The sequence below is a fragment of the Populus trichocarpa genome, chromosome 2, assembly GCF_000002775.5.
Source record: "Populus trichocarpa isolate Nisqually-1 chromosome 2, P.trichocarpa_v4.1, whole genome shotgun sequence".
NCBI classification, from domain to species: domain Eukaryota; kingdom Viridiplantae; phylum Streptophyta; class Magnoliopsida; order Malpighiales; family Salicaceae; genus Populus; species Populus trichocarpa.
The window spans coordinates 2,771,339-2,798,321 of NC_037286.2; the positions used below are offsets into that span (position 1 = coordinate 2,771,339).

The 26,983-nt window shown below is 36.0% G+C and overlaps 5 protein-coding genes across 7 annotated transcripts; 4 read left to right on the top strand and 1 right to left on the bottom strand.

Annotated features, from left to right (window-relative positions):
• Window positions 1–818: 818 nt before the first annotated feature.
• On the top strand, window positions 819–2,598 carry LOC7479985 (cytochrome P450 94A1). Its single transcript, XM_002300754.4, has one exon. It carries the CDS (start codon window positions 901–903, stop codon window positions 2,428–2,430), a length of 1,530 nt encoding a protein of 509 aa, XP_002300790.3. The 5' UTR covers window positions 819–900; the 3' UTR covers window positions 2,431–2,598.
• Window positions 2,599–7,191: 4,593 nt separating this feature from the next.
• LOC7479987 (probable myosin-binding protein 4) lies at window positions 7,192–11,977 on the bottom strand. The gene is given in 3 exon segments (XM_024595153.2): window positions 7,192–8,994; window positions 8,996–10,214; window positions 10,314–11,977. Coding segments are annotated over 3 exon segments (2,604 nt in total). The 5' UTR covers window positions 11,437–11,977; the 3' UTR covers window positions 7,192–8,732.
• A 1,914-nt stretch (window positions 11,978–13,891) lies between these two features.
• On the top strand, window positions 13,892–17,470 carry LOC7471992 (iron-sulfur protein required for NADH dehydrogenase, mitochondrial). Of its 2 annotated transcripts, none has more exons than XM_002300756.4 (8): window positions 13,892–13,972; window positions 14,069–14,192; window positions 14,731–14,853; window positions 15,368–15,465; window positions 15,624–15,750; window positions 16,175–16,260; window positions 16,666–16,791; window positions 17,038–17,470. In XM_002300756.4, exons 1-8 carry the CDS (start codon window positions 13,946–13,948, stop codon window positions 17,206–17,208), a joined length of 882 nt encoding a protein of 293 aa, XP_002300792.2. In that variant the 5' UTR covers window positions 13,892–13,945; the 3' UTR covers window positions 17,209–17,470. The 2 variants fall into 2 exon arrangements, with proteins under 2 accessions (XP_002300792.2, XP_024450498.1); XM_024594730.2 differs by having other exon boundaries at window positions 16,666–16,786.
• Window positions 17,471–19,039: 1,569 nt separating this feature from the next.
• Window positions 19,040–23,046, top strand: LOC7479988 (fructokinase-1). Its single transcript, XM_002300757.4, has 5 exons — window positions 19,040–19,631; window positions 20,163–20,413; window positions 20,532–20,823; window positions 21,776–21,928; window positions 22,434–23,046. Exons 1-5 carry the CDS (start codon window positions 19,233–19,235, stop codon window positions 22,815–22,817), a joined length of 1,479 nt encoding a protein of 492 aa, XP_002300793.4. The 5' UTR covers window positions 19,040–19,232; the 3' UTR covers window positions 22,818–23,046.
• Window positions 23,047–23,197: 151 nt separating this feature from the next.
• On the top strand, window positions 23,198–26,755 carry LOC18096137 (uncharacterized). 2 transcript variants are annotated; one of them, XM_024595466.2, is made up of 3 exons: window positions 23,198–23,880; window positions 24,095–24,183; window positions 24,284–26,755. In XM_024595466.2, exon 3 carries the CDS (start codon window positions 24,327–24,329, stop codon window positions 26,562–26,564), a length of 2,238 nt encoding a protein of 745 aa, XP_024451234.2. In that variant the 5' UTR covers window positions 23,198–23,880; window positions 24,095–24,183; window positions 24,284–24,326; the 3' UTR covers window positions 26,565–26,755. The 2 variants fall into 2 exon arrangements, with proteins under 2 accessions (XP_024451234.2, XP_024451233.2); XM_024595465.2 differs by having other exon boundaries at window positions 23,198–23,672.
• The last annotated feature ends 228 nt before the right edge of the window (window positions 26,756–26,983 follow it).

Below are 26,983 nucleotides of genomic sequence, written 5' to 3' on the forward strand. Positions count from 1 at the left end.
CCAAAACTTGAAGAAAGTAAAGTTTGATATTATATAAAACATGAATCGCTAGAACAACATGGATCAAATGTCAGAAAATTTAAAATCCCAAAATCAAATTAAATCTTTCTTAATTTGTCGGAATCTAATGGAGCATGTTTTGTTGAACGAGGGCCCAACTTTAATAAAGAACAAAAAATTTAAATGGGGCATGTTTTGTTGTTATTTATTAAAGTTGATTCTCATAGTTCTTTTAATTTTTATTTTTAACCCCAATTAAATTATGATTTCTCATAATCAAAACCCAAATCATTTTTGAAAATCTTTCAAAACATAGCATATGTGAGATAATAAACAAAAAGCCATATTAATATAACATGGAATGATGGAATTGTAAGGAATAAAAACCCAATCATCGACAAAAAAAAAACAGAGAGCATGTTTCATATGAATAATACAGCGTTTGTGAGGAGTGTTACATTGACTTCCACACATCTTTAACAATAACAATACTAAGAAGAAGAAGAAGAAGAAGAAGAGATATTAAAGTCAACCGCATATCCTTTTTTTACCTAGAGTAGGCGAAGCAACATTCAAAACTGCCCGTAGGCATATAAAAAATAAAAAAGCTGTCGGTCCCATGTATAAGAGAAATATCAGCATATGTGAGGATAAGGCTTCGTTGTTTGTGCGGTGCACCGGGCACTTAAAAAGAGAAGAGTAAAGGTTATATAGCCAGCTTGATGACATAAGTAATGACATCATTATTATTTTTTCTTTCAAACGTTAATAAGGTTTTCCTAGCAAGTCCATCGAGCTTATAAATAGCAGCTCAAATTTCACGTAGATGTATCGATATACACACACATTCTTAGGATACTAGAAGACACCACTTGTTAGTACCAATTACCAGACCAAACCATGTCTATTACCGAGCTCTTAGCATCGATTTCCCTTTTACTACTCCCAATCTTCTTCTATCTCACCAAAAGTTCCAAGTCCAAAGCATCATCAATATCATATCCCAATGCCCCGAAATCATACCCACTAATTGGATCCTCTTTAGCCATCTTTGCCAATAAAAGCCGACGCATCCAATGGATATCAGATCTTATCCAAAACTCCCCCTCTGCCACTGTTGTTCTCCACCGTTTCTTCTTGGACGATAGCCATATTCTTACAGGAAATCCAGCAAATGTCCAACACATGCTTAAAACCCAGTTTCACAACTATGAGAAAGGTAGCAAAACTCGTCGGATTCTCTTCGATTTTCTTGGAAACGGTATCTTTAACATTAATGGCGATTCTTGGAAGTTTCAAAGGAAAGTTTCCAGCAATGAATTCAACGCCAAATCACTGCGTAAATTCGTCGAGACCGTTGTCGATGCCGAACTCTCTCAACGCTTGATCCCGATTCTCTCCACGGCTGCTGCTAATAATGCAGTTCTTGATTTGCAAGACATACTTCAAAGATTCGCTTTTGACAACATATGCAAGATCGCTTTCGGGTACGACCCTGCATACTTGCTGCCTGATCTCCCTGAAGCCGAATTTGCAAAAACTTTCGATGACGCTGTCAATATAAGCAGCCAGAGGTTCAATTCAGTGTTCCCCTATCTTTGGAAGATTAAAAAGTTCTTGAATATTGGATCAGAGAAACGCCTCAAAGAAGCATCCTCTCAACTACGTCAGTTCGCCAAAAACATCATCAAAGAAAAGAAGCAAGAACTCAGCAATAAATCATCACTCGAATCAGTCGATCTCTTATCCCGGTTCTTGAGCTCTGGCCATTCTGATGAAGACTTTGTCACTGATATTGTCATCAGTTTTATACTAGCTGGCCGGGACACGACTTCTGCTGCCTTAACATGGTATTTCTGGCTACTCTCTCAGAACCAAGAAGTGGAGAAGGAAGTACTTAGGGAAATAAAAGAGAAATCGGAGAGTCCAGTTTATGAAGAAGTTAAGGACATGGTTTACACACATGCTTCTTTGTGTGAGAGCATGAGGCTGTACCCTCCTGTCCCAATAGATAGCAAGGTTGCAAAGCACGACGATGTTTTGCCTGATGGGACTGTGGTTAAGAAGGGTTCGAGAGTGTGTTACCATCCCTACGCAATGGGGAGGCTCGAGGTTTTGTGGGGTTCAGATTGGGAAAAGTTCAAGCCAGAGAGATGGCTGGAGAGTGCTGCCGATGGAGCTAATAAGAATGGGAAGTGGAGTTTTGTGGGGAGGGACCCGTATACCTACCCTGTTTTTCAGGCTGGGCCAAGGATTTGTTTGGGTAAGGACATGGCTTTCTTGCAAATGAAGAGGGTGGTTGCCGGGATCTTACGGAGGTTTAAGGTTGTACCAGTGGCAGATGATGGTTTTGAGCCCGTGTTTATTGCTGATTTGACGAGCAAGATGAAGGGTGGTTTTCCCGTGAGGTTCAAAGAGAGATCTGATTAAAGAACAAGAATTCCCTTCATTTTCATCATCTTTATAGGGATAAATTGGGAGCTTGTGCCTATATAATTAATTGTCGATATGATGGATTTCATGCATGTATGCATGGATGTATGTATGTTTAGTCGTTTGATTATTGATATAATTAAAAGGTATGATTATTGATTTCGAGTTTGGGACATCATCAATCCCACACAAAACGCATAAAATCACAGAGCATGCTACAACCTGTATACCATGCCCGGAGGACCTCTCCCTCCACCCAAGATGGACCCCATGCCTGCCCCCCTATAACCAGACAGAGGTATAGTGCTCGAATTCCATTAAAGCACGATCACTATTACGCCAGGCAATTGTCATTTTATTTATTCTTGGCAGTACCTCAAGTGGTCATCTCCACGATGCGGTGGTGTCGCTGTCGAATATTTGTTAGATTCGAGTTTAAAAATTGTTTCAATTATTAAATAAGTCATAGTCAATCATTAATCATTAGATTAACTGTTTTTACTAAAATAAGTAAGGTTTAGTTTTTTTGGACAAGATTTAAGTTACGATGTCAAAGATTTATGCCTTTCTATCTGCTAAAGTCAAGATAATCAGTGCAACTTCTCTTCTGATAATTACATGATTGAAGAGACTGAGACTTCCCTTTTTAAGCATTGTTTGGTGAAAAGTGTTTTAAAATTAATTTTTTTAACTTCTATTGTTTAACTATCTTATGAAAACGATTCAACGAAAATTCTTTATTTATTTATTTATTATTATTAAAATAATAGGTTTTAGATAGAGAAAAATATATTCTAGTTTAAGAGATTGAAAACAACTTTTCATGAAAAGCTAAAGTAACATAATACTTTTTTATTCTTTATATGTATATATATAACAATTACTTTAAAATATAATATTAACAGAAAGTAATAAATTACTAATATATTTATATAGAAAATAATATATTAGGATACAGTAATAACAGTATAAAAGTTATTTGGGTAATTAATTTAATGATTGTTCTAAGTTCTAAGATCGAAGACCTTTGATTTTTTTTTTCTTTCCGAAAAGTGAAGATACATAAATAGCTAGTAGAAAATTCCTATAATTCAAAATTACCATCTACGCTCGAAGAGACAAAAAATTTATTTGATCTCAAAGGGGCCGAGGACCTTGCCCCGGAACTCTCCGAGTTAATGGCTATTCGTCTGACAATTGTGGGCTATCACATTTACTCTAATTATTCATTAAATTGCGAGTTGAATTTTAGCAATTTAAAAATAAAACACACATGTATTTAGAATAATCTTCCAAGCTTTATTGATTAATCACTCTTGTTAACACACACCTCAACATACTTATTATTCTAAATACAATGATTCTTATATTTACAAAGAGGTTAATTCTCCAATTATCATAATTTAATAAAGATTCCAACTAACTAATTAAAAAAGATTCTAATAAACTAGTCTAACACAAATTCTTCTACACCAAGAATTTCTACATTAACTAAAATTTTATCTAACAATCCCTCCCTTAAACTTATGTTCTTAAGCACTCATTTTAACCATGAAGGATTTTTCTTTAACCTTGTCTTGAACATCCATTTTTCATTAATGGTCTTTCGTTTTTTTGGAAATTATGTTAATTCTCGAGTATTGCTTTTCTTAATGATATCAATTCCATCATCCAAAGCTTTTGACACTTTATTTCCTTGATGACATATTCAGAAGTCACAAGATCACAATATGATAATATAGCAAAATGAGTAAGTAGATCATCGGATTGTTTGATTCTAGTTACCTCATAATCAGTTATCCATGTAAGCTTTTTTTAACATATTGTGATCGTTTATCATTATTTGCTAATATTTCAAGTGGACCTTTATCATCTACTAGTTATGGTGCATCTTTTATAGGCTTCTTCTTTTTCTCATGATTAAGGTTTTTCTTTTATAAAACAACTTACTCCAACTTTTTTCCTGCTTTTTCTCTAAGAGAAGCAACATGTTGAAGCTCACTTCTCTTATCTAACTCAAAGGTTGTCTCTTTATCTTTTAAATAATTTTCTATCTCTTCATACCTTTTATCAAAACTAATATTCAATTCCCTCGTTTTTATCTTAATGCCCAACAAGAAATCTATTTGTTCATTTTGAACCATTCAGAGTGCTCTTGCTCTATTATACTCATGAAATCTTTATGCTCACAATTAAATGACCTAATATCTTGCTTATGTTGATCTTGTATAGCTTTCTTCTCTAGTTTAAAGCTATCACACTCATCTTTGAGCAACCTAGAAATATTTTCTCTCTCCTCGGCTATGTGCTCGACTTCTTTCTTAGCTCTTTTTTTTCTTTATTAATCAACTCCTAGTCAATTTTAAATTTTCCCTTCTCGTTTTTCTTGTTCATATGACAAGCCATCAATAAAGATACTTCTTTTTTCATTTCTGTAAAGTTAAAATTTTCACCACCATTCCTATTAAAATAGATTTGTCCATAACAGTGACATTCAGATTTGTAATCTCCATACTAGTGACACCTGAAACACTCAACCTTAGATTTGTTCACTGGCTTTGGCTTCTAAAAATTTGAAGATCATTGCCATATTCTTTTCTTTTTTATATATATTAGAATAGTGATTATCTTTGAATTTCTAATATGGTGAAAATCTATCATTATTGTTGTTAGTGCTCCTTCCTCCTCCTTGTCCATCTCTTTATGAGGTAGAAAAATGATTATTAGATGAAACTCATAAAGCTTGCTTGTCATTGTCTTGTTGATTCAACTTTTGCTCATGAATTATCAAGGAACTTTGTAATTTATCAATGGAAAGTTCATCAATATCCTTAGCTTTCTCTATTGAACATAAAATAAAATTGAGTTTTGATATCAATGATCTAAGAATTTTTTTCAATGATGGTTATATCCTCTATTTTATCATCATGAATTCGCATCTTGTTAATGATTGTCATTATTAATGAAAAATAGTCCATGACTGACTCTTCCATATTCATCATAAGCAATTCGAATCTTATTCGAAGTGCTTGAAGTTGTTGTCTCTTTGCTCTAGTTGTTCTTTAGTGCTTATTTCTCTTTGAATCTCAAATATCCTTGAAGGTTTCCTTACAAAGAATGGTTTCTAAAATTGATTAGTCAATTGATTGGAAAATATAATTCTTTGCATTGAAATCTTTTAACCGTTACGCTTTTATCTTCACTCTTTTCACATTCGATATTGTTAATCCGTATGGTATTTCAATTATTCATTGAGAAACAATTTGCCAATACTCCTTTGATCTTAAAAAATTCTCCATTGACATGCTCTAATGATCATAATGACCATCAAAGTAAGGAATGGGTAGTTGAACAAAATTATCGGAAGCCAATAAAAAAATTATTTTTTTAATTCTTGTTGCTTGAAACGTTGTGAGGCTGCTACTGGGAGGACTGTTGAACATTACGGCTGTGAGTACTATTGCATGTCTTAATGATGCTACATGAAGGATAAACATTGTTGGTTTAAATAACAAATCAAAGATGCTACTTTGGAGGTTTTGTTGTTGCAACAACTTTGTCTTCAGGGGAGAAAAAAGGCTTTTAGTTTGTTTACGATTGCCAAAAATGTTGTATTTTTTATTGTCAAGGGAGAAAAAGGCTGTGTTTTTCTCTGTAATTAATTAACATAAGATTTGATATCAATTGTTGAAAGTATAATACACATGTATTTGGATGAACCTCCCATGCTTTATTAATAAATCACTCTTATCAACACACTTTTCAACATGCTTTTTTTTCTGAACATAACGACTCTTATATTTATATGGAGATTAATCATCTAACTATCATAATCTAATAAAGATTCTAGCTAACCAATTAAACAAGGATTTTAATAAACTAGTCTTACATAAATCTTTTTTCATCCACTTGTTTACATCAACTAGAATTCCTATATTAACTAAGATTTTATCTAACAAAAAAGTAATACAATAAAAATAAAAATAATTATGTTAAAAAATAATAAAGATAGTGTCCCATGTCAATCTCAAAGTAGAAAACTCTCCCTGCCCCTCGCCTATATATACAGTTCCATTTCCTCCCCTTCCCATCGCACCGTAAGAGAAAGGAAAGATGGCAGATGACTTTTGCACCGGCCGGTAAGCCACATAAAGCAGTACTCTGGAAACTTTCTGTTTAGAAATAAATTCGAGACAATTTATATTTCTCATCATTTATCATTTAGCTATGCAAATTTTGGTGTGTTTATCATATAAATATGCTGTTCTTTCTCCATGATAATTAATTGAGTATGTTTGGAAGTCTTTGCATAGTAGTTTTGCGTGATTAAAGCATCGAAAACTATTTTAAAATCTCTATTTAGCAGCTTAAACTTTTACTGATAACAAGAGATAACTTTTTAAAGCCTACGTCTTCTATTATTTGAATGATTAGCCTTTTATATATTTTATCAATATCACTTGACCTTTCTTCTTACACTTGCCGAGGGTTTGGGCCATCCCATGCTGCCAACACATTCAGCTTAGCTTATAATTAATGGAGGAATAGCTTGAAGACAAAATGCCATGCAACTAGCATAACACCTGTAGATCTCGATGATTATCCAAAAAAAGCATAACACCTGTAGAGATTATGGGTCTAGCAAGATTGCAAAGGAGAACACCTCCGCCTGTAATGGTGTCTCAATTTAAACACTGCGTACAAAACTGAACACGTCTGCAACGACCAAAAATGCAAAAACAAATAGAAAAAAACAAATATAAAAGATCTTTTTCAAAATAAATGTATCAAAGTCAAACAAAAACTGTACACATAGCCTTTTTTTAATGTATTAAATATTGGAGCATTAATAGGGCCAAGTCAGTATGCCAACATTCAAAGATACCGGCTCAGATCTTGCTTTGAAAAGCAACCTAGCTAGCTATTGTATCAAGGGGGCAACAACTCACTCAATTCTCAACACTCAGCAGCCGGGCGAAGGGTGAGCAATGGCGTCTCGGTGTCCAGGTAAGGCTAAGGAAATTATGCACGCCCTTTTGTTTTCCTCTCTGAGTTTGAAGTGTTATACATTGTGATAGCAAATATCATTATGATGGAAACTTTCAGGTAAGAGTTCGTGGCCAGAGCTGGTTAGGGCATATGGGGAGGCGGCGGCGGCTACCATTGAGAGAGAGAACAGAAATGTTGATGCAATTGTCTTGCGAGAAGGAACTCCAGTGACCAAGGATTTTAGGTGCAACAGGGTTTGGGTCAATGAACAAGGGGTTGTGACTCGATCAGTTCCTTAGATTGGCTAAGATATAGCACACATATTATTAGTCCACCTTTTTGGAGGGACATCACGAAAATTATCAAACAAAATCGGTAGCCATAATCATGAATAAATCGAGTTTTCATTTTCCTCTCTAAGCACATGTATTATGCTGTAATAAAGTTGATATCTTAATTAATTATGCCTTAAGCACGCCATTCCCAATAACTGGGAGTTAATTTTGAGCAGTTTCGAGGCATGATCAGACAGAGACTATTGCAAATTGCAAAAGAACTTTCCACGTGAAGTTAGTAGTGGCCCAGACATATGATTCCAAAATCATAATCATAATGAGAGATCGAAAGGACCTAATTATTGTTAGTAAAAAAAACCATTTCAAAGCAATATTCTGTACCACATGGTTCAGATTCTCCACCACAGCAAGCTTTAACATAATAAATAGATTTGGCAAGGGTTAGTAGTAAGACCATCTTCCATGCCAAGGGGAGAGTTTTAAAATTATCGAAGGCTGATAATAAAACTCCCTATGCCCGTAAAGATGTAGACTGTAGCGTTACTAATTTCTGAATAAGCACTTCAGGGTTGTCCTGAAGCAATTCATGGATTCTCGCCTTGTTAATCAAGACACGGAACAGTATCATACCTGTGCAGAATGTTTACAAGAACCGTTATGCTTACCATTCCAGTTCATCTTCTGTGCGTAGAAAAAAGGCTTTATTAATGTGAGTTCTCATCAGTCATCTTGATCTACTGAAGAATCGAAATTGCTTCTATGAGGGGGCTTGATATGAGATCAAAAGCACAAGAAAGTGTTCTCTCTCTCACTCAGTGTGTGCGCGGGGGTGCATAGCGACAGAGGTGCGTGCATGCTCGCAAATATATGTATGTTTCTATTTGGAACAGGCTTTTCTAGGTTATCATGTTTCAGCTAGCAATTGTAGTAGCAGTTAGAACAATAACATGCACGCATGGAAGCAAAAGGAAATATTACAATGGATATACTAACCTCATAACGAAGAATAGAAACTCAAGGAACAGATTGGTCACTATTTCTCATCCCCATTTTCCGCGATTTTTGCAGATGATGAGCTATTTCTTGAACAAACTGCAGTCCCTCTTTTCCAGATTGAAGAGAATTGAAAGCATGCTCCAGAAAATTCTTATCAAATTCAAGTGCTTCCAATCTCCCATTAAGGTCTGATATCTCCTTTTCAAGAACAACCAAATCAATCTCGTTATGTTGCTCGGAGGGTTTTTGTCCATTGAAAACTGGATGATTACTTTCGTTAAACATCTTGATCTTTGGCAATTAAAGCGCTGGACGTTTCATGGGCAGGGAGGCTTCTATTAGATACAGGTGAATCCTTTTGCGTTGACAAACTATCCTCCTTTGTCTGATCATTTGTTCGGCTCCCCTCATAGTCAAGAGATTCTCCCTCGTTGAGAGCTCCATGAGCTTCCTCGGAATAATCACCATTAGACACGAATTGTGAAGCCCCATGAGATGCAAATTGATGAAGTTTCCTCTCCAAACCCTTCAAACGTTGTGAAATGAGCAACTGTTCATCATCATATTCTGACAAGAAAGATTTGACAGTAGCAGGTTTTTCACTGTCATTCAAGACCTCCCTAAACGATGAGCTACAAGTAACATTGGTATCATCATCGCCTTTGGAAGTATTCTCTAAACTCATATTTTTCTCCTTCAGATCGTAACTTTTTACATGAATTGTCTCCGCCATTGGTTCATCGGGGGTGTTTAATTGCAAAAAATCTATCTCTGCTTCCAAGTCCTGCATTTGTTTCTCCCTCTCAGCCAGAAGATCATTAGCTTTCTCAAGGGCCTCTACGTCATGCTCTGCTTGCTCTTCCATCATTCTTAGGTACTGCAGGGCCTCCATATGAAGTGCTGCCTTCTCCTCTTGCAGCCTATTGATCATGGCCATTGCCTGATTTGCAGCAATCGCAGAAGCACTTCTTTCTTCTTCTAATTCCTCATACAAAGCGCTTATGCGTCTTTTATCATGCTCCATTTGTCGCTTTAACCGATCAACAATACTTTCACCTTCAATGTCACTGACAAAGCTTCCATCGAGAGATTCAAGACCAGATGATTCAGCTCTTTCAGTCTGGAGCGTCTGAACTCCATTAGGCCCCAAAGCATCATTCATCTCCAATTCATCCCCACGACCTTCCACCCCATTGATTTTATTATTCAATGATAAATCAGGCACTTCAGCGAAAACATTTTCTGTTGGCAACTCCAAATTTTCATCAACTCTTTCATGTTCATTCGCAGTCCCTTTTTCTGCCATAAAAGTGTGAGCTTCTCCTTCCTCGCTATTGGCAGCAGGCTTCCACACATCAATCAGATCCACATTACATGAATTTATGGAAGGTACTTCAGTAGCAACCTGATCACCTCCTCTGATTGACGTAGTTAATTTGGAAATTTCCTTGTGCTTGTTGATGGCTATGTATCGCCTGTCACCTGTTCCAGTGTAGTCTGCTGCTAGAAACAATTCCAGGATGGAAATAAGTTGCTTATAAAACAGTTATCCTCACACAGCACACAGAAAAGACAAGTAGAAAGATATGGAGAACTTACAATTCCTTTCTGATGCTTCCAGAGGACCTTCAACAGCACTAAATGATGAGGGAACTACGAGTGACATGAGATCAGAGAGTGCAGAAAGATTGTAGTTCTGAAAGAAAGGAAACTTGAGCTCACTTCTCACTGATGACACTCCAGAAGTAGCCTCCATTACACTGGATGTAGGACAACCATCTAAAGAAATAAGCTCAGGTAGTGCAGAAGGACAGTTTTCATGATCAGCTTGCTGCCGGTTCAGATCAACATCAGAAGCCAAGCTTCTCAAGGAATGATGCGTCATCTTCTCTGAGCTTATACCATCAGTCAGTGTTTTGGGTGGAACTGTGGACTCTTCCTTCAGCTCTTTCATTTTGTTACCAATACTACTGCCTTCATCATCACCAAAAAATGGAAATTCAGAATCAGAATCAAAAGTGAACTTGAGCTCAGCGTATCCTACATGAGAGCGGGGATTGTAATCACACCTTACAAGACGGTGAGATGTTACAGACCCAGGAAATTTCTTTCTCTTTTTCCTTACATTTTCACGGTGGGTCAGATGACGGGCCAAAGGAATATTGGGCTTAGTCATCCCACTCCTAGGTGATTTCAGTTGGGCTATTCTGTTGGAAGTTTGTCTTGATCTCTTGCAACATGAGCACATCCTCGTACCAACAGAACCAGAAACAAGCTCCCTGTTCTGCAATGAGTTCTGGAAACCAGGAGCACCAATATCAAACCCAAACTTACCCATCAACAGCCTGTTTATGTCTGGGCTTGGTACGCTTTTCATAGTGGATGACAATAGGCATTCCTCACACATACCGTAGCCATCAGCAAGCTTCCCATGAATGTGACAAGAAATCAAGGATGATATTTCAGATCTATGGTTGCTGCAAATTAATTTTTTATAAAATCCAGGTTTTTCATTTCCCAGAAAATGATCGAGCCTGGAACAAAACATGCAAGGTATTTGCAATCCGCAATAACTTGCAAATTTTGTTAGCAGATACGAGAGTACAGCATCAATAAGCAGCCAAAAGAGCAAAAACCATTCACAAGCTGCAGATTGTAGAACTGTTGTGAACCTCTGCAGATTCCTCTGTACTTTAATAAATGAAGTGCCAGTTGCAGCCATTTCCACCGGAAACACACTAACACTTCATGAATTTCTGAATTCACTGAATATAAAAAAAGGCTATTATTCACCAAAATACTGAATTCACCAATCATACAAATGCATATTGTCTAAATTCAATGCAGCAAGTTGCCACAACCCCCAGAAACCAGAAACAATTAAATCTCAGAAATAGCTAAATTACTTCTGAGATAAAGTAGAAAAATCTTAGAAATAAAAGGATACTCAACTCTACTGTCCACTTTTACACATGTTTTAATGTTAAACAAGGCACAAATAAAAGGATCGTGAACTGGGAAAAACCCTCATAAAAATGGACAGTTCGAACAAATTCTTCAAAAACCTTCAAAGAGATGGAAACCTGACTCTGAATTCAAAAAAAAAACAGTACAGATTTAGCCCTAGCCAGTTGCCCAATGCAGTAATGAAATCAACCTACAACCAATAAGAAGAATACTAATCACCATAAAGAAAAAGATCCTCCACCGAACCCAACTGCACAACATAATATTAGAATCAGCTAACAACCACCATAATGATGACAAACATCAAATTAAATGTGCAAACCAAACCGATTAATGCTAAGAAGCCCAACCAGATTCACTTTTGAGATTGCCTTTATACTTAGTCCCTCCCAGAAACAACAGATTATTACTTCTGAATTTCTCATAATCATGAATTTACTAACATTTCTTCATGCATGATCTGCACCTTTTCAACGTTGAAAACACAAATGCCGACAGGTTAAGAACGGGCTAAACCAAACATTATACATGCAAAGCAAGAGGGTCAATGAGAAATACACTGTACAAGGCAACTACAACACAGATTTTTTTTTAAAAAAAATTGCACTTTAGAACAAGCGTTTCGATGATAGGCAACAAAATGAAAACCTGAGAAGGAATAAAATGTACCTGGGACACGATGGAATTTATAGAGGAAGAGAATAGAAGAACACTGCCATATTAAAAGATTACAAATTTGAGAATAAAATTAGAAAAGAGAGAAATGAAAGTACAGATAAGAGGGAGATTTATAAGGTGGTTGATTATTACTGAGAAAAATGAGTGACCGTGTCTTTGATAATTATATGGTTCCAGGCTTAGAGATATTATTAGATTTTACATATTTAGTGAGATCAAAGACATTCTTAAACATAAATTACTTATAAATTACATACATTTTAATGTTAAGTTCTGAATTCAATAGGATAAAAGGAAAGATCTAAACTTTCTAACCGAAATGTTCATGAAGTTATACTTGTAACTTGTTCTTATTACCATCTTGTTCAAGGCAGGCCCTCGGCGTTGAATCGGACTTATATCGAAGCATAAATTACTTGTTATATATAAAAATAATCATGATTAATATCTTATGCTTCAATGCCTAAATCATCATGCAAAGCAGAGAAAGAAAATGGACCTCAACTACTAACGCACAGCTTTCTTTTTTGTTCAGAAAATGGATCTCCACAACTTACATCTAGCCATCTTCATAGTGGATAGTTGAAAGCAGCAATGGAACATTTCAAAGAGTTCTAATTAGCTCTGTTTCTTTTCCGTTTTGAAGAATCTTTCAGATTTCAATAATCGATTTTGACAAATCATTAAGGATTGAAAAATGGGTCGGAAGATCAGCATAATCTTCTAACATTGCAAACCTATCATTAGAGGCTGCTACAAATGCCGATTAATTTGTTCAAATTCAATGATGTCCATCACATTAATACTACCATCACATCATAGACATTAATACTTCAATCATGATTTTATATATATATATATATATATATATATATATAATATAGTATTTTTTTTCAAAATTATTAAACTAGGAATAGGAACTGATTGAATGGTTGAATCACACTCACAAGTTAAATGGATTAACCAAATTAATTCAAATTAATTTTAAAAATATATTATTTTAAAAAAAATTAAAAATACAAAAATAAATCGGGTTGAGATTTTTACTTTATAAAACCGTTAATTTAAAATGATATTTTATATATATAAAAAAAAAGATAAATTAAGATTTTTGTTAGGTATTGTAAATTAATCAATTAACTTACAGAGTTAACTTTCTTCTTATTTAATATAAAACTTAATTTAAACTAAATTCTAGAATTAATAATCACCAAGTTAATTTTTCGAGTCCAACCAAGTTTGCTTTTTAATATTTGTAAGAGAGGCACCAAGTTAATTTTTCGAGTCCAACCAAGTTTGCTTTTTAATATTTGTAACAGAGGTTTTTACAAGAAACTTTCGATGTCACCCCTCTCTAAAAAAACCCAAACCAATTAACAGAATAATATCACGTTCAAGGCCCATCATGTTTTCAAAAATTAGTATTAATTGGACAAGGGCCGGGAGAACACAGGCGTAGGCCTGAGCGAACCGCCAACCTACGACACGGGCCTTTTATAGCCCATTTACCCAGTCCAGGTAAGTAAATCCCTTGGCCCAGCTTTATATTCTCTCCTTCATCTCCACTCTTGAGCAAGGTTGGATTGATGAAGGGATTCTTGGGATCTTTATGTGTAAGTTTAAGTCTTGTGTTTTTTATTTGATTTCTTACTTTTTTGGTTTTCATAATTTGATGGAGATGATGATGATGAGGTGGGTTTGGATTGCAGAGGCTTGGAGGTATTAGAGGCTACTCAGGGACGTTTAAGAGATCACAGTTGCGGCTTGAAGGGGTTAAGGATGTTATTGCTGTTGCTTCTGGTAAAGGTGGCGTTGGAAAATCCACCACTGCTGGTATTTGTTTTTGGTTTCCATCTTTTTTTTCATGTTTTTCCTACTTTCTAGTCTTGGGGGACTTGAGTTGAAAGCGTTTGTTTCATTTGGAGCTTTTAAACAAGTTTTTTTTTCATGATTCTTGTTAAAAAGAAGTCTTTTTTTGTGTTGTCAGACTAATATGGAGAAGATACGTGTTGGGATTTGGGGCAGGTGATAAATGTTTGCATGAAGGAGAAATTTCATTTCTTTTTGTCAGTTTTGCTGAGCTGATGAGGCAATTTGGTGGTTACATAATGTTCCAACTTCTGGGTCAATGATTGTGTGCTAATTTTTGTGAAATGACTACTTCATTAGTTTTCATTTCGAAATATTTGCTTTTTATGTGATGTTTTAAAGAGTAGTGGAAGGTGGAAACTAACTTCAAATTGTGAGTTGTGCGACTAGAGATCGGTTTCTTTGAATTTAAATGCGATTACCGTGTTATATGCCTTGTCTTTATACATATGATTAAATGCTGATTGATTGGATTCATTTAAGCATACTGTTGGATCTGCAGTTAATTTGGCAGTTGCACTTGCTAAGAATTGCCAACTAAAGGTGGGCCTGCTTGATGCTGATGTTTATGGACCATCTGTTCCTATGATGATGAAGATTGACAGGAAGCCAGATATTACTGAAGGTAATGCTTTAATTTTCTAATGTGTTCAAGAAGGTACGTTGTCAATTTATGGTAGCAGTTTATATGGATATCAATAAGTTGATCTTGTAAGTGTAATAGCAAGGGGTTTGAGATAGTAAGAAGTTGTTCCTGAGCTATTTTAAGATTGTTTCCTAACTTTAGTCGATTTCATACTTCAGCGTTCTCATTTCTCATTTTCACTATTGAATTATGTACTGTGCTTTGTACCTTGCTTAATGTGTATTTTGAAAACATACTGAAATACACGAGCAAGTGAATTTATCCTGCAAGTCATCTTTGATCCTCCCTCCTCTCACTCTCGTTATTCATGCATGGCAGATGCAAATGTCAGAGAATGAGTTCTTGTTCTTTTAATTTCTTTTACTTCAGTATTCTTCAGCATTGCTAGAAGTTGTATGAATTTAACATCTAGTGGGAACTTGAGGTCATACAAGATCACACCCAAACACATGTAAGAGAGGAACATAACTTTCCTTCTCGCTCACTCTTGCAGATAAAAAGATGATTCCAATTGAGAACTATGGAGTTAAGTGCATGTCAATGGGATTTCTTGTTGAGAAGGATGCCCCTATTGTATGGAGAGGTCCCATGGTACGGTAGTCTGTTAGATATTTCCTTCATTAGGTTAATTCATCTTTCAGATGGGATGCGATCTACATTAAGTGATCTTATGAACAACTTAAACAAAATTTCAACAATTTGTTGTTAATTAATGTAAAGATGATATTTTCCCTTTTCTTTTAGTGCAGGTGATGAGTGCTCTTGCCAAAATGACTAGGGGAGTTGATTGGGGAAATCTTGACATTCTTGTGGTGGATATGCCCCCTGGCACTGGCGATGCACAACTAACCATGACTCAAAATCTGCAGCTCTCTGGTGAGCAAAGCTTTTTTCAATTAGCCAAGGGAAAAAAGAAGCAATGCTCTCCATTTCCAGTTTAGGTTTCTTTAAAGTAGTTGTGCTGATTTAATTATCTAATTGATGACTGCCATTATGCTGACACTGTGACCATTATATTGAAAATGATTTAGCTGAATATTTCATTTGGCTTTTTTCTCATTATATTGTTGTGGAAATATATTGGTTTCATTCCAACTATTCCATAAGCAGTAAAACCTTTGCCTTGATAATTAAGTGCAAAAATTGTGATGATCTCCATGTGCTTTTGTTGATTCATTCAACCTGTTTTCCACATGTTATATAACACCCTATATCCAAGTAGGGGCCAAAAAAGAAAGCTTTTCTTATTTTATTGTCAACAAGTGACTCTGATTTGGTAACATATATTCTGCTTGTACAGGTGCATTGATTGTTTCAACTCCACAAGATATTGCTTTGATGGATGCACGTCGAGGAGCTAATATGTTCTCTAAAGTTGATGTTCCTGTATGATCATTTCTTTTGCTAAAATCTGAAGATGTCATTTCATTCAGCAACTAGTGAAAAAAATCAGTAAATTGGCTTAGATAATGGAGAATTATGGGATGGTGCATAAAAGCTGATTATGATCGGTGCCATGAGAGTTTTGGTTATAAATCACAATGGTTACAACAGACAATGCATTTATAAGTTTTGGGGCTCAATATGCATGTGAAACATGCTAGCATCCGTTGGTGGATGGATATGTTTCTCTTGCATGCATGTGCTGTCCCTAAACTGAAAGCAAGTGCATCTGTTACTTGCCATGGAGGGATATGGGATTTATATTCTATTGTTTGTCATCTTCTATAGTAAAGGAAATAAAACCTGCTTTAAATAATCTATTTATAAGTATTCTAATGACGTTTACAGATTTTGGGATTTGTAGAGAACATGAGTTTCTTCAAATGCCCACATTGTGGTGAGCCTTCATTCATTTTTGGGAAAGAAGGAACTAGAAATGCAGCTGCTTCAATGGGTTACAAATTAATCGGTGAGGTATGCCAATTTTTTTTATAAAAAAAAACAGCTTAAAGTGTCCTTGAGGTGCTGGACCTTGGTTCAGTATTTTTGGAAAACGAGGAATTCTGATATTCTTTTTGTCTTAGTCTTCTTGTTGCATCTTCGGCACATTCCAAGCTGTCTTATGTTTTGATTTACTTTGGACATGATGAACGCAACCTTTTGATGGCTCTACTTAATTTGTAACTAGCAATTACTTTCATTGACATTATGATTTTTCAGATACCATTGGAAGTAGACATTAGAAAAGGTTCCGATGAAGGTGTCCCTGTTGTAATTTCAGCACCTGATTCTGTGATCTCCAAAGCATATGGTGATACAGCACAAAATGTTGTCAGCAAACTTGAGGAATTGGCGAAGGAACAAACTCTCCACCCAGAGATTAATCTGTAAAAACTTTGCTAGAAGAACAATTTTCCTCCCCTCCCTTGACAACGATCTTGTAGCCATCGATTACTTGTTCATGATTTTCCAATTTCCTTAGCTGCTATAGCATGCCAATTTTAACATCTCTTGTCCTTTTCGTCGTTTGAATAAGTTAATGTATTTTAGGATTAGGGCATATGAAAAGTTGAGAGCAATTTGCTCCAGATCTCAGCCAGTGACTCTGTTCTCTCTCGAGATTATTTAACTACACTACAAGTGTGTGGAACAATGGGGGTATGTGTTGGTCTTTCCTGACATCATTTCCAGTCTAGCCACCATATGGACATTGATTTTAATTTTTCTTGAAGTTATAGCACTAATATAAGATTTCATTTATTCTTGAATGGTCACAAAAAGGGAATCCTGCTGCTACAGTGACTTACTGGTGACTTCATTTTTAGGTTACAGATAAGTATTTGAAACACTTTTGTTCACATAACTCAATTAATTCTTACCGAAGTCATCATAGGAGGAAAAACCTTTTCAAAATTGTAAAAACCCACATAGGTTTTGAAGGAAAAACTTGTAGCTCAAGGCATCATACTGGTAGCCTGGTAGTCTTTCTGCAATTAGGATGAGCATATCATGTGTTTGTACCTTTGCTTACAAGAGATTGATTTGTGGTGCTGAGCTTAATTATTGCAACTCAGGATTGTTTTGGAATATCTCTTGGGGATTTGCAACTTGGTCTTTGCTACTTTAGAATCACCTTTTAACAGCATGTATTCTCATCCAGAGAGAGAGGAAACTAGAATGTGAATCTAGCGTGTCTGCTCGCTTTTAACTGGATTTTTACTTGAAAATATATTAAAATTATTTTTTATTTTTTAAAAATTATTTTTGATGTTAGCGCATCAAAGTAATCATAAAACACTAAAAAATATTAATTTAAAACAAAAAAATAAAAAATATTTAATTTTTTAAAAAATATTTTTGAAATGCAAAAACAAATAGAATTTACCTAGAAATTCGCAGGGTTCTTTCCTGTGAGGCAAGTATATTTCATTTAATTACAAATTACAATTTACAATATAATATAGTGAGTTGGGATAGGTTTAGAAATGAAAATTCGCCCACAATAATTAAATCATGAGATTCCAATGCCATGACTACAAGACTTCTTGACTTTCAAAATGACCTAATTCACCTATTGGAATTCAATGGATATATTTTGTTATTTGGGATCCAGTAATCGCATCCCCCACTTCTGCTTTGTTCACATTCTTCTTGGCCAAGCTACTAGCAAATCATCCATGACTATTGCATTCACAGAATTTTCTTTTTCTTACAGCCTCTTTTTTATTCAGATACGAGATGATATATAGTATGAAAATAAATCTAAGTTAGCAAGGATAAAACCCGAAATATAAAAGCTCTATTTTTTTTATTTTAAAAATGTTTTAAAAAAAATTAAATTTTTTTTTATTTTTTTATTTACTTCAAATTAATATATTTTGATATTATTTTGATGTGCTGATATTAAAAATAATTTTTTAAAAAATATATTATTTTAATATATTTTTGAGTAAAAAAGCATTTTAAAAAATAATGTAACAAGTAGGGTGAAAGAGATTTATCCTAATTTTAAGTGTTGGAATATTAAAAAAGGAATAAAAAAAAATTATTCGTGTTTACAATATTAAAATATATAATTAAAAACAGTAAAGCTTCTATCATGCATGCACATGAATGAAGGATAATCAATGGAGCTATTTTTTCTCTAATTTCTCCTTATTAATGAATTCGAAATATTAAAAATGAAACCTTGCAAGGGAAAGGAAATTAAGGAAAGAAAATCCAAAGAACCAAAAGTTGATCGTCAAAGATTCCTAGACAACAGCACTTCGAAAAAAGGTTGCAGTCTCCACTTGAACACTCTCGACAACAACAAGAGTAGATCAAAAAAACAAAAAACATCCTTAAATATTAACACATTCCTCTCAATTTCCTTCCATTCTTCTTCTTTCCTCTCAATCTCCTTCCACCCCTGAATGCATCACTGCACTGTAACCCTCGAATCTCCACTCCCTTACCATGCACCCTCTTCTCACCCGATCTTCTCTCCCCCTCTTCACCCTAGACATTTTATCCTCCCTTTTTCCCCTCCAAACACTGGAGGACTCCATCACCACCACCACTCCGTTTTCACCTGCAAAGGAATCCAACTTTCCGTCCCCAGTCATGGTTCGGCCTCGCTTGTCCCTTTTAACGGTAACGGTGCTGCTATTCATGACTGGAAATTAAGGAGTGTTGGTCTGAAAAGTATTGATGTTGCCACTCTGGGAAATCTGTGTGTTGATATTGTTCTTAATGTTCCAAAATTGCCCCCTCGTTCTCGTGAGGCTCGTTTTGCTTATATGCAAGAGCTGTCCAAGTCTCCACCTGATAGGGTACCGTTTGCTCTTCTTTTAGCTAATTTTAATTACTTAATTTTTGGATTCAGTCAGTGCCCAGTATAAATTCCATTGGAAAACATAAAGTTTGAGTATCGTATTAGTAGCTTTTAATTTGTTTCCTTGTTGATTAATATGGTTTTTGCAGAATATATTTTGATTATTATATGCTGAAAGGAATGAGGTTTAGTTCCTTTTATCTATATTAGCTTTTCATTTGTTTTTTGATTGATTCTTATGTGATTTTTGCAAGTTGAGGTAATGATGTTAGTATTTAATATGAGGAAATGATTTGCATCCAAATAATAACAACAAGGAAAAGAAATAAAGTTTGAGTCTTTCATTAAGTAACCCATTTGTTTATGTTTGCTGTTGATTTGGTTTAGGGTTGATTAATGTTACTTTTGGAAAATAAATTAGCATTTAACTCGTTATCTTAAGAATGACATGGGAAAGCAATTGCATTAGTGACCCATTTGTCTATATTGGTTGTAGTTTGTTCTTAAAAGTGATTTCTTTTGCAAGTAGAAATACTGGGAAGCTGGCGGTAACTGCAATATGGCTATAGCAGCTGCAAGATTGGGACTTCATTGCGCCACGATTGGTCATGTGGGTGATGAAATATATGGGCAGTTTTTGCTAGATGTGCTTCGCGAGGAGAGGATTAGCATGGTTGGTATGAGTGAAGATGATGATATTGTTGATAGTTCTAGTGCCTCGTATGAGACCCTTTTGTGCTGGGTTCTTGTTGACCCTTTGCAAAGACATGGATTTTGTAGGTAAAAGCTTTCCTGGCTGTGCATAATTAGATTGCTATTTTTATTCAAAAAAAGAATACATTGCTATCATCCTTTTGTGCTCAACAGGATATCTTTGTGTCGCTTTTGTTGTTTTCAGTCGAGCAGATTTCTCTAAGGAGCCTGCTTTTAGCTGGATGAGTAAATTATCAGGAGAAGTAAAGGTGGCTATTAAGCAGTCAAAGATCCTGTTCTGCAATGGTTTTGGCTTTGATGAGCTCTCCCCAGGTCTGATAATGTTAGCTCTAGATTATGCCGTTGACGTTGGGACATCTATTTTCTTTGATCCCGGACCCCGTGGAAAGAGTCTTATGACTGGTTCACCTGAAGAACGACAAGCACTTCGCCATTTCTTGAAGATGAGCGATGTTCTTCTTCTAACATCCGATGAGGTTTGACCAAGAATCTTCTTAATTTGAATGTCTCAAGATTAGCTTCAGTTCTCAGCAAAACACAATCACTTTAATCTCCTATCGCAAGGTCAAAACTAATCCACTATTGAAAACAATTCCAAAATTCAGATTATCCAAAGTAAAAATATTAATAATAATAACAACAACATAAGATCAGATTTGCTTGTGAGGTTGTTTATGTCCCATATATTGGCACATGTGTATACCTATAGTCTTACAAAATAATAGAAAAGTTTGAGCATGCATGGAATGGTTGGTAAAACAAATTTTTAGAATCCTCTATTTGATGTAAAACATTTAACTAAATTTGAAAAGTTGTATGGAGAGTTGTGGATGAGCTAGTCTGGATCATGCAATGAAACTAACGTCAATATGTAAATTATTATTTCTCAACAAATAAGAATTTTCATAGTGCAAACTGATTGTTAAATGAACTAGTTCTATTAAGCACTTTCCATTCTTCCCTAGAAGTGTTTGAACGTCTATATATATATGCTAACATAGAACCTTACTGCAAGATTTTCATCTATAACTGTTGCCTTGTTCTTTGGATATGATGTCAACTACAGATTGTTGATGCATACTTCTATAGAACCAATAAGTACTGAAATCGTACATGGCTCAGGAATGCTTGTTCATGGATACACAGCATGACTAAAATGCTCAAAACTCATCCAACCTAAGAGCATCCTTTGTGTGTTTTAGCCACGAATTAGAATATCAGTTTTAGATTTCTCCTTAACCATTATACGCTTGAGTTCTTTCCTTTTTGGTTAATCTTGGAGCTTTTTATGACTGTTGCAGGTAGTTTTGTACGCCTTTGCCTTTAGACCATTTAACTCCTCTTCCATTTGTGCTTTGAGCTTGCATTCTTTAAGCAGTTTACTTGCTGCAGTTCTGATTTAGTTCAGTTACATTAATTATATGCCAGGCTGAGTCATTGACTGGCATAGGAAACCCAATACTAGCAGGGAAAGAATTGCTTAAAAACGGGATACGCACGAAATGGGTGATTGTTAAGATGGGTTCAAAGGGCTCAATTCTAGTCACCATGTCCAGTATATCCTGTGCACTTGCATTCAAGGTATGATATTTCTTTGATTTTCAGAGTCGTTTGACTCTGCAATCTTATTGTATATCCTTGAAACCTTGCATCTTATTCTCCCATAGAATGCCTTAGTTTTAGGATGTTTTTATTACATCTTATTTGAATGTGTTCATCGTTAATTTAAGCCATGCCTTAGTTTTAGGATGTTTTTATTACATCTTATTTGAATGTGTTCATCGTTAATTTAAGCCATGCACTGCCTCATTAACTGGACATTGCTGAATCCTTATAGCTGTCAAAACCTGAGAGGATGCAAAAACCAAGAGCATGCCATGTAGTGAACATTCTTTTATACTAATCATCTTTAACCATGTGAGTTTTGCTTTTCTACACCCATATAGCTTGAAAAGTGGAAAGTAAAATCTTGATCTATATCTTGAGTGGATAGTCCAATATTTCATGTTAGTGTAACTCTTATTTCCATTGCATGTCCTGACAAATGGAAAGTAAGATTTTGATTAGTTTTCTAAAATGTGATCAGGTGAATGTCATTGACACTGTTGGATGTGGAGATAGTTTTGTAGCTGCTATTGCATTTGGTTATATCCATAATATGCCCTTGGTACATACATTGGCGATCGCAAACGCGGTAGGTGCTGCAACTGCCATGGGCTGTGGTGCTGGTCGTAATGTGGCTACCTTGGATAAAGTAACTGAACTCATGAGAGCATCAGACATCAATGAGGATGATGAATTCTGGAGTGAACTGGTAAAAGATTTGAACACTGAGGAAATCACGTTTCTGTCAAAAATGGTCATAAATGGAAGGAACAGTCAAGTAAACCACATCGCTCTACAAAAAGTGGTTTCTGAACTGCTGCCTAAGCTTGAAAATAGTTGGCTAGAGGGAAAAGTGGCTTCTTGATGGATGCAATAGAACGCATGCAGCTGCTTAGAATCGATTTGTTTTTTGAGGAACTAATTCATCCCCTCGATTTCATTGGGAGTTCTCCTTGCCATGAAATTGATTGCAATAAGTAATGCAGCAGACTTCATCTTTTCTGTTCATAACTTTTCTTGCATTCCTATGCTCAAGTGTAGATGCTTCAATTCTTCGCTAATTTGCAACATGGTTAAATTGGGTTTTGATTTGATACCGGGTTGACTCATCATGTCATACTGGATCAATTCGTGAGTCACCTAGTTAACGGATTTCTGCAACCGTTTTGGATTGACCACCGTACTAGTCAAAAAGAATATTTATTATTATTGAATCAAGAAAGAAAGAGAAAAAAACCCCTAAGTGGGACCGACCGACCGACCGACCAACATTAGTTACATGATTTGTGTCCGGCACTAACGGCTGCAGTCGCACCAACTGTTAACATTCGAGTGACTGTACTGTAAACAGTACACGTACTTTTTCTATCAAAAGCAGCAAGAAGCGAAGAAGAGTCGTCTAAGAGAGGAGAATGACCTAAATACCCTCAAGATAGGATAGCCTAACGAGTCCACTGCACAGAACTGCTCCTTTGTATACCCTCTAATCTGTTAATGATTCCCTGTCTTCTCCTTCACTACCCTTCCCCTTTGCGCGAATTCCTTCTCACCTACCCGCCTAAAAAAATATATTTTCCGTTTCATTCAACTCTTAAATTACTCTTAATCACCTACTAATCCCATTATCCCCCTCTTAATTAGTGCCTCGTCTGCTTTAAAGCTTTGATTTTGCTGCTTCTGCCAGACCTTGCATACTGCAGAACACTACAGGGTTTTTTACGTGAGTTTTTTTTTTTTCCTAATCTCTGTTTGGTTGCTGAGAAGAATTTGAGGAAAGTTGGGGTTGGGCATGTTTCGTGTTGTTCTGGGTTTAAAAGTTCCAGGAAAGAAAAGGGTTCTTTTTTAGAAAAGGGATTATTTATTTGCTTTGGAAAACGTGTTTTTTTTATGCTGTACCCTGTTTGGCTGCTGAGAATGTGTAAGCTGAGGTAATGTTTATTTTTCTCCACAAGGTTATGTTTTTAACTTTGTTAAACAAGCCAAGTGTTTAATGTGGCTTTTTTGCGGCCAATTCTCTCTGTTCTTGTTTTTCTTGATGGGAAACCAAACTGGGTATTTGAGTTAATTTGAACTTTTTTTTTAGTTTCGACAAAGTTCACATGGTTAGTTTTATGTCGTCTAATTGTTGTTTGGTTGATTCAGATGGGGTGTTTTAGATGATATAGAGGGGTTTCAATTCCAGCTGTCTCCTGGGAGTCAGCAAATTCTAGATAAATTATTGCAGACTTTAGGTAAGCATTTGTTCTTACGAATTTCTGATGAATTTGGTATCGTTTAGCTCTAAAAAGTAACATAAAAGAATGCTGATTTGCAAATGGATTTTGGGCTCAGGTACTTCTTTTATAGGAGCTTTCTTTAGGTATATATTTGAGTCATGGAGAGCAATGATTTGATGATTGAGCATAATCGGGATTTAATGCTGAGGCCCAATGAGTATTTGAAACCGGGGAATAGTGTCGATTCAGTTTTGGATCAATGTTTGGGAGACATTGATGATTATAGTTTGAATGTTCAGGACTTGGGTTCGAGTCATATTGATGATCACAGACTAGCTGTTAATCAGAGCAATCAATACAACATGGTTCTGCGTCATGGAGATGTTCAGAATTATGAAGAGAATGGGTTGGATTTTGATAGTGATGTGAAGCTGGATGCTGATCAAGGACATAACGATGTTGATGACCAAGAAAATCAGTTGACCCCTATCTCTCAGGGAAGAAGGTTAGGTTTAATGGAAAAACATGAATTGGCTATTCAAAAACACTGTGTTTCTCACGAAAATTCAAGTTCAGATGTGAAACAAAATCAGGAGACGAGCCATGTAATTGATACTCCTGTTATTCAGTCTCGTGTCCATGATCCTGTTCCCAATCATCAGCTGACTGTTGGCCAACAGTTCCCTGATGTGCACAGCTGTCGGAGAGCACTCAGAGATGCAGCCATTGCTAGTCACTTTGAGATGAAGACAATTAAATCTGACAAGACTCGTTTCGTGGCTAAATGTGCTAGTGAGGGATGCCCTTGGCGAATTCATGCTGCAAAGCTTCCAGATGTTCCTACATTCACAATTAGGACCTTGCCTAATGAACATACTTGTGATGGAATTACACATCTTGGTCACCAACAAGCCTCGGTCCAGTGGATTGCAGACTCCATTGAAAGGAGCCTCAAGGAAAACCCTCATTACAAACCGAAGGAGATACTGGAAGAAATTCATCAGGTTCATGGTATCTCATTATCATACAAGCAAGCCTGGAGAGCAAAGGAGCGGATCATGGCTGCTGTTAACGAGTCATTTGAGGAAGAATTCCACCTCCTCCCATGGTATTGTCATCAGATTGGAAGGACAAACCCAGGAAGTATAGCTGTGGTTTATGGGAATTCTGTTGATAGAAGTTTTGAACGCCTATTTGTTTCATTCAAAGCTTCAATTTATGGATTTTTGAATGCTTGTTGTCCTCTTATCGCTCTTGATGAAATGCTTTTGAAAGGCAAGTACCATGGAACCTTGCTTTTGGCCACTGGTTTTGATGGAGAGGGTGCTGTATTTCCTTTGGCATTTGCCGTGGTTGATGATGAAAGCAAAGTTGAGTGGATGTGGTTCCTCTCAGAGCTGCATAACTTGCTTGAAGCTAACATAGTAAACATGCCAAAGCTTACAATTCTATCAGATAGACAGAAAAGCATCATAGATGGAATAGAAGTACACTTCCCAAGTGCTTTTCATGGATTATGCGTTCATCATCTCATCGACAATTTCAGCAAGGAGTTCAACAATACCATACTAGCCAACCTTCTCTGGGAAGCTGCTTTTGCTCTCACTGCAATTGAATTTGAACAGAAAATCACACTGATTGAAGAACTGTCAGAGGATGCAGCTCATTGGATTAGAAGAATTGACCCTCACCTGTGGGCGTCAGCATATTTTGAGGGAAAAAGACTTGGACATCTAACAGCTGACATAGTTGAATCATTAGGTTCTTTGATACTGGAAGCATCTGGACTTCCAATAATTCAAATGATGGAGTGTATCCGTAGACAGCTGATGATGTGGTTCAATGAGCGTCGTGAAACTAGTTCGCAGTGGACAAGCATACTTGTTCCTCCTGCTGAGAGGCAAGTGTCTGTGGCTATTGAGCACGCACACAGTCATCAGGTTCTCAAAGTAGATGATGCTGAATTTGAAGTTATTTCTGCTGAAGGTTCTCATATAGTAAATATCTGTAGCCGCAACTGTTCATGCCGAAGATGGCAGCTATGTGGGCTGCCCTGTGCTCATGCTGTGGCAGCTCTTCTCTCTTGCAGGCAGAATGTTTCTCGGTTTGCTGAAAGCTGTTTCACTGTGACAAATTATCGCAAGGCATATTCACAAACCATACACCCAATACCAGATAAAGCCCTTTGGAGGGAACTATCAGTAGGATTAGACGATGCAGGCAACAATTCTGTCGAACTCGTTATAAAACCTCCAAAGTCTCTTCAACCACCAGCAGCTAAACCAAGAAAAAAGCGAGTTTGTACAGAAGTTTCGGGGCACATGAAACAGACTGTGCATTGCAGCCGCTGCCATCAGACTGGACATTTTAGAACAACATGTACTGTCCCTCTATAGATGCTGGAATCAATTCCGCAGAAAAGTTCGTGAATATTTTTGCTAGATTACATAGAGCTTTGACAATGAATTTGCTTCCAGTGCCCAGATTTATTCCTTTTGTTTATAATGTTAGGCAAAAATTATGGGCAGTATTTTGGAATACTCACAATTATTCTCAGGATTATTGATCAGCTCTGTGTTATTTCCCATCCTGGCTCCTACTTGTCCTTTTACACAAGCTACTTGCGCTTCCTTAGGATCTCTATGGAAGACAATGACAAGCTATTTAGGGGGTGTGAAATTGTGGTAGCGAAGTGTTTTTAATTGAGAAATACATTAAAAGATTATTTTTCACATATCAAAACGATTTAAAAATATTAAAAAATTATTTTAAATAAAAAAAAATTAAAATCTGAAGGAAGATGGTTTTTAGTTCG

What these genes read in the sequence shown, in the direction of transcription:
- LOC7471992 (XM_002300756.4), top strand. Translation starts at nt 13,946, where the DNA reads ATGAAGGGATTCTTGGGATCTTTATGT. An exon ending in TTGTATGGAGAGGTCCCATG is followed by an intron (nt 15,466 to 15,623) that starts GTACGGTAGTCT and finishes CTTTTAGTGCAG; the next exon opens with GTGATGAGTGCTCTTGCCAA. An exon ending in GTTACAAATTAATCGGTGAG is followed by an intron (nt 16,792 to 17,037) that starts GTATGCCAATTT and finishes ATGATTTTTCAG; the next exon opens with ATACCATTGGAAGTAGACAT.
- LOC7479985 (XM_002300754.4), top strand. Translation starts at nt 901, where the DNA reads ATGTCTATTACCGAGCTCTTAGCATCGATTTCCCTTTTACTACTCCCA.
- LOC7479988 (XM_002300757.4), top strand. Translation starts at nt 19,233, where the DNA reads ATGCATCACTGCACTGTAACCCTCGAATCTCCACTCCCTTACCATGCA. An exon ending in CCAAGTCTCCACCTGATAGG is followed by an intron (nt 19,632 to 20,162) that starts GTACCGTTTGCT and finishes TTTTGCAAGTAG; the next exon opens with AAATACTGGGAAGCTGGCGG. An exon ending in TTCTTCTAACATCCGATGAG is followed by an intron (nt 20,824 to 21,775) that starts GTTTGACCAAGA and finishes ATTATATGCCAG; the next exon opens with GCTGAGTCATTGACTGGCAT.
- LOC18096137 (XM_024595466.2), top strand. Translation starts at nt 24,327, where the DNA reads ATGGAGAGCAATGATTTGATGATTGAGCATAATCGGGATTTAATGCTG.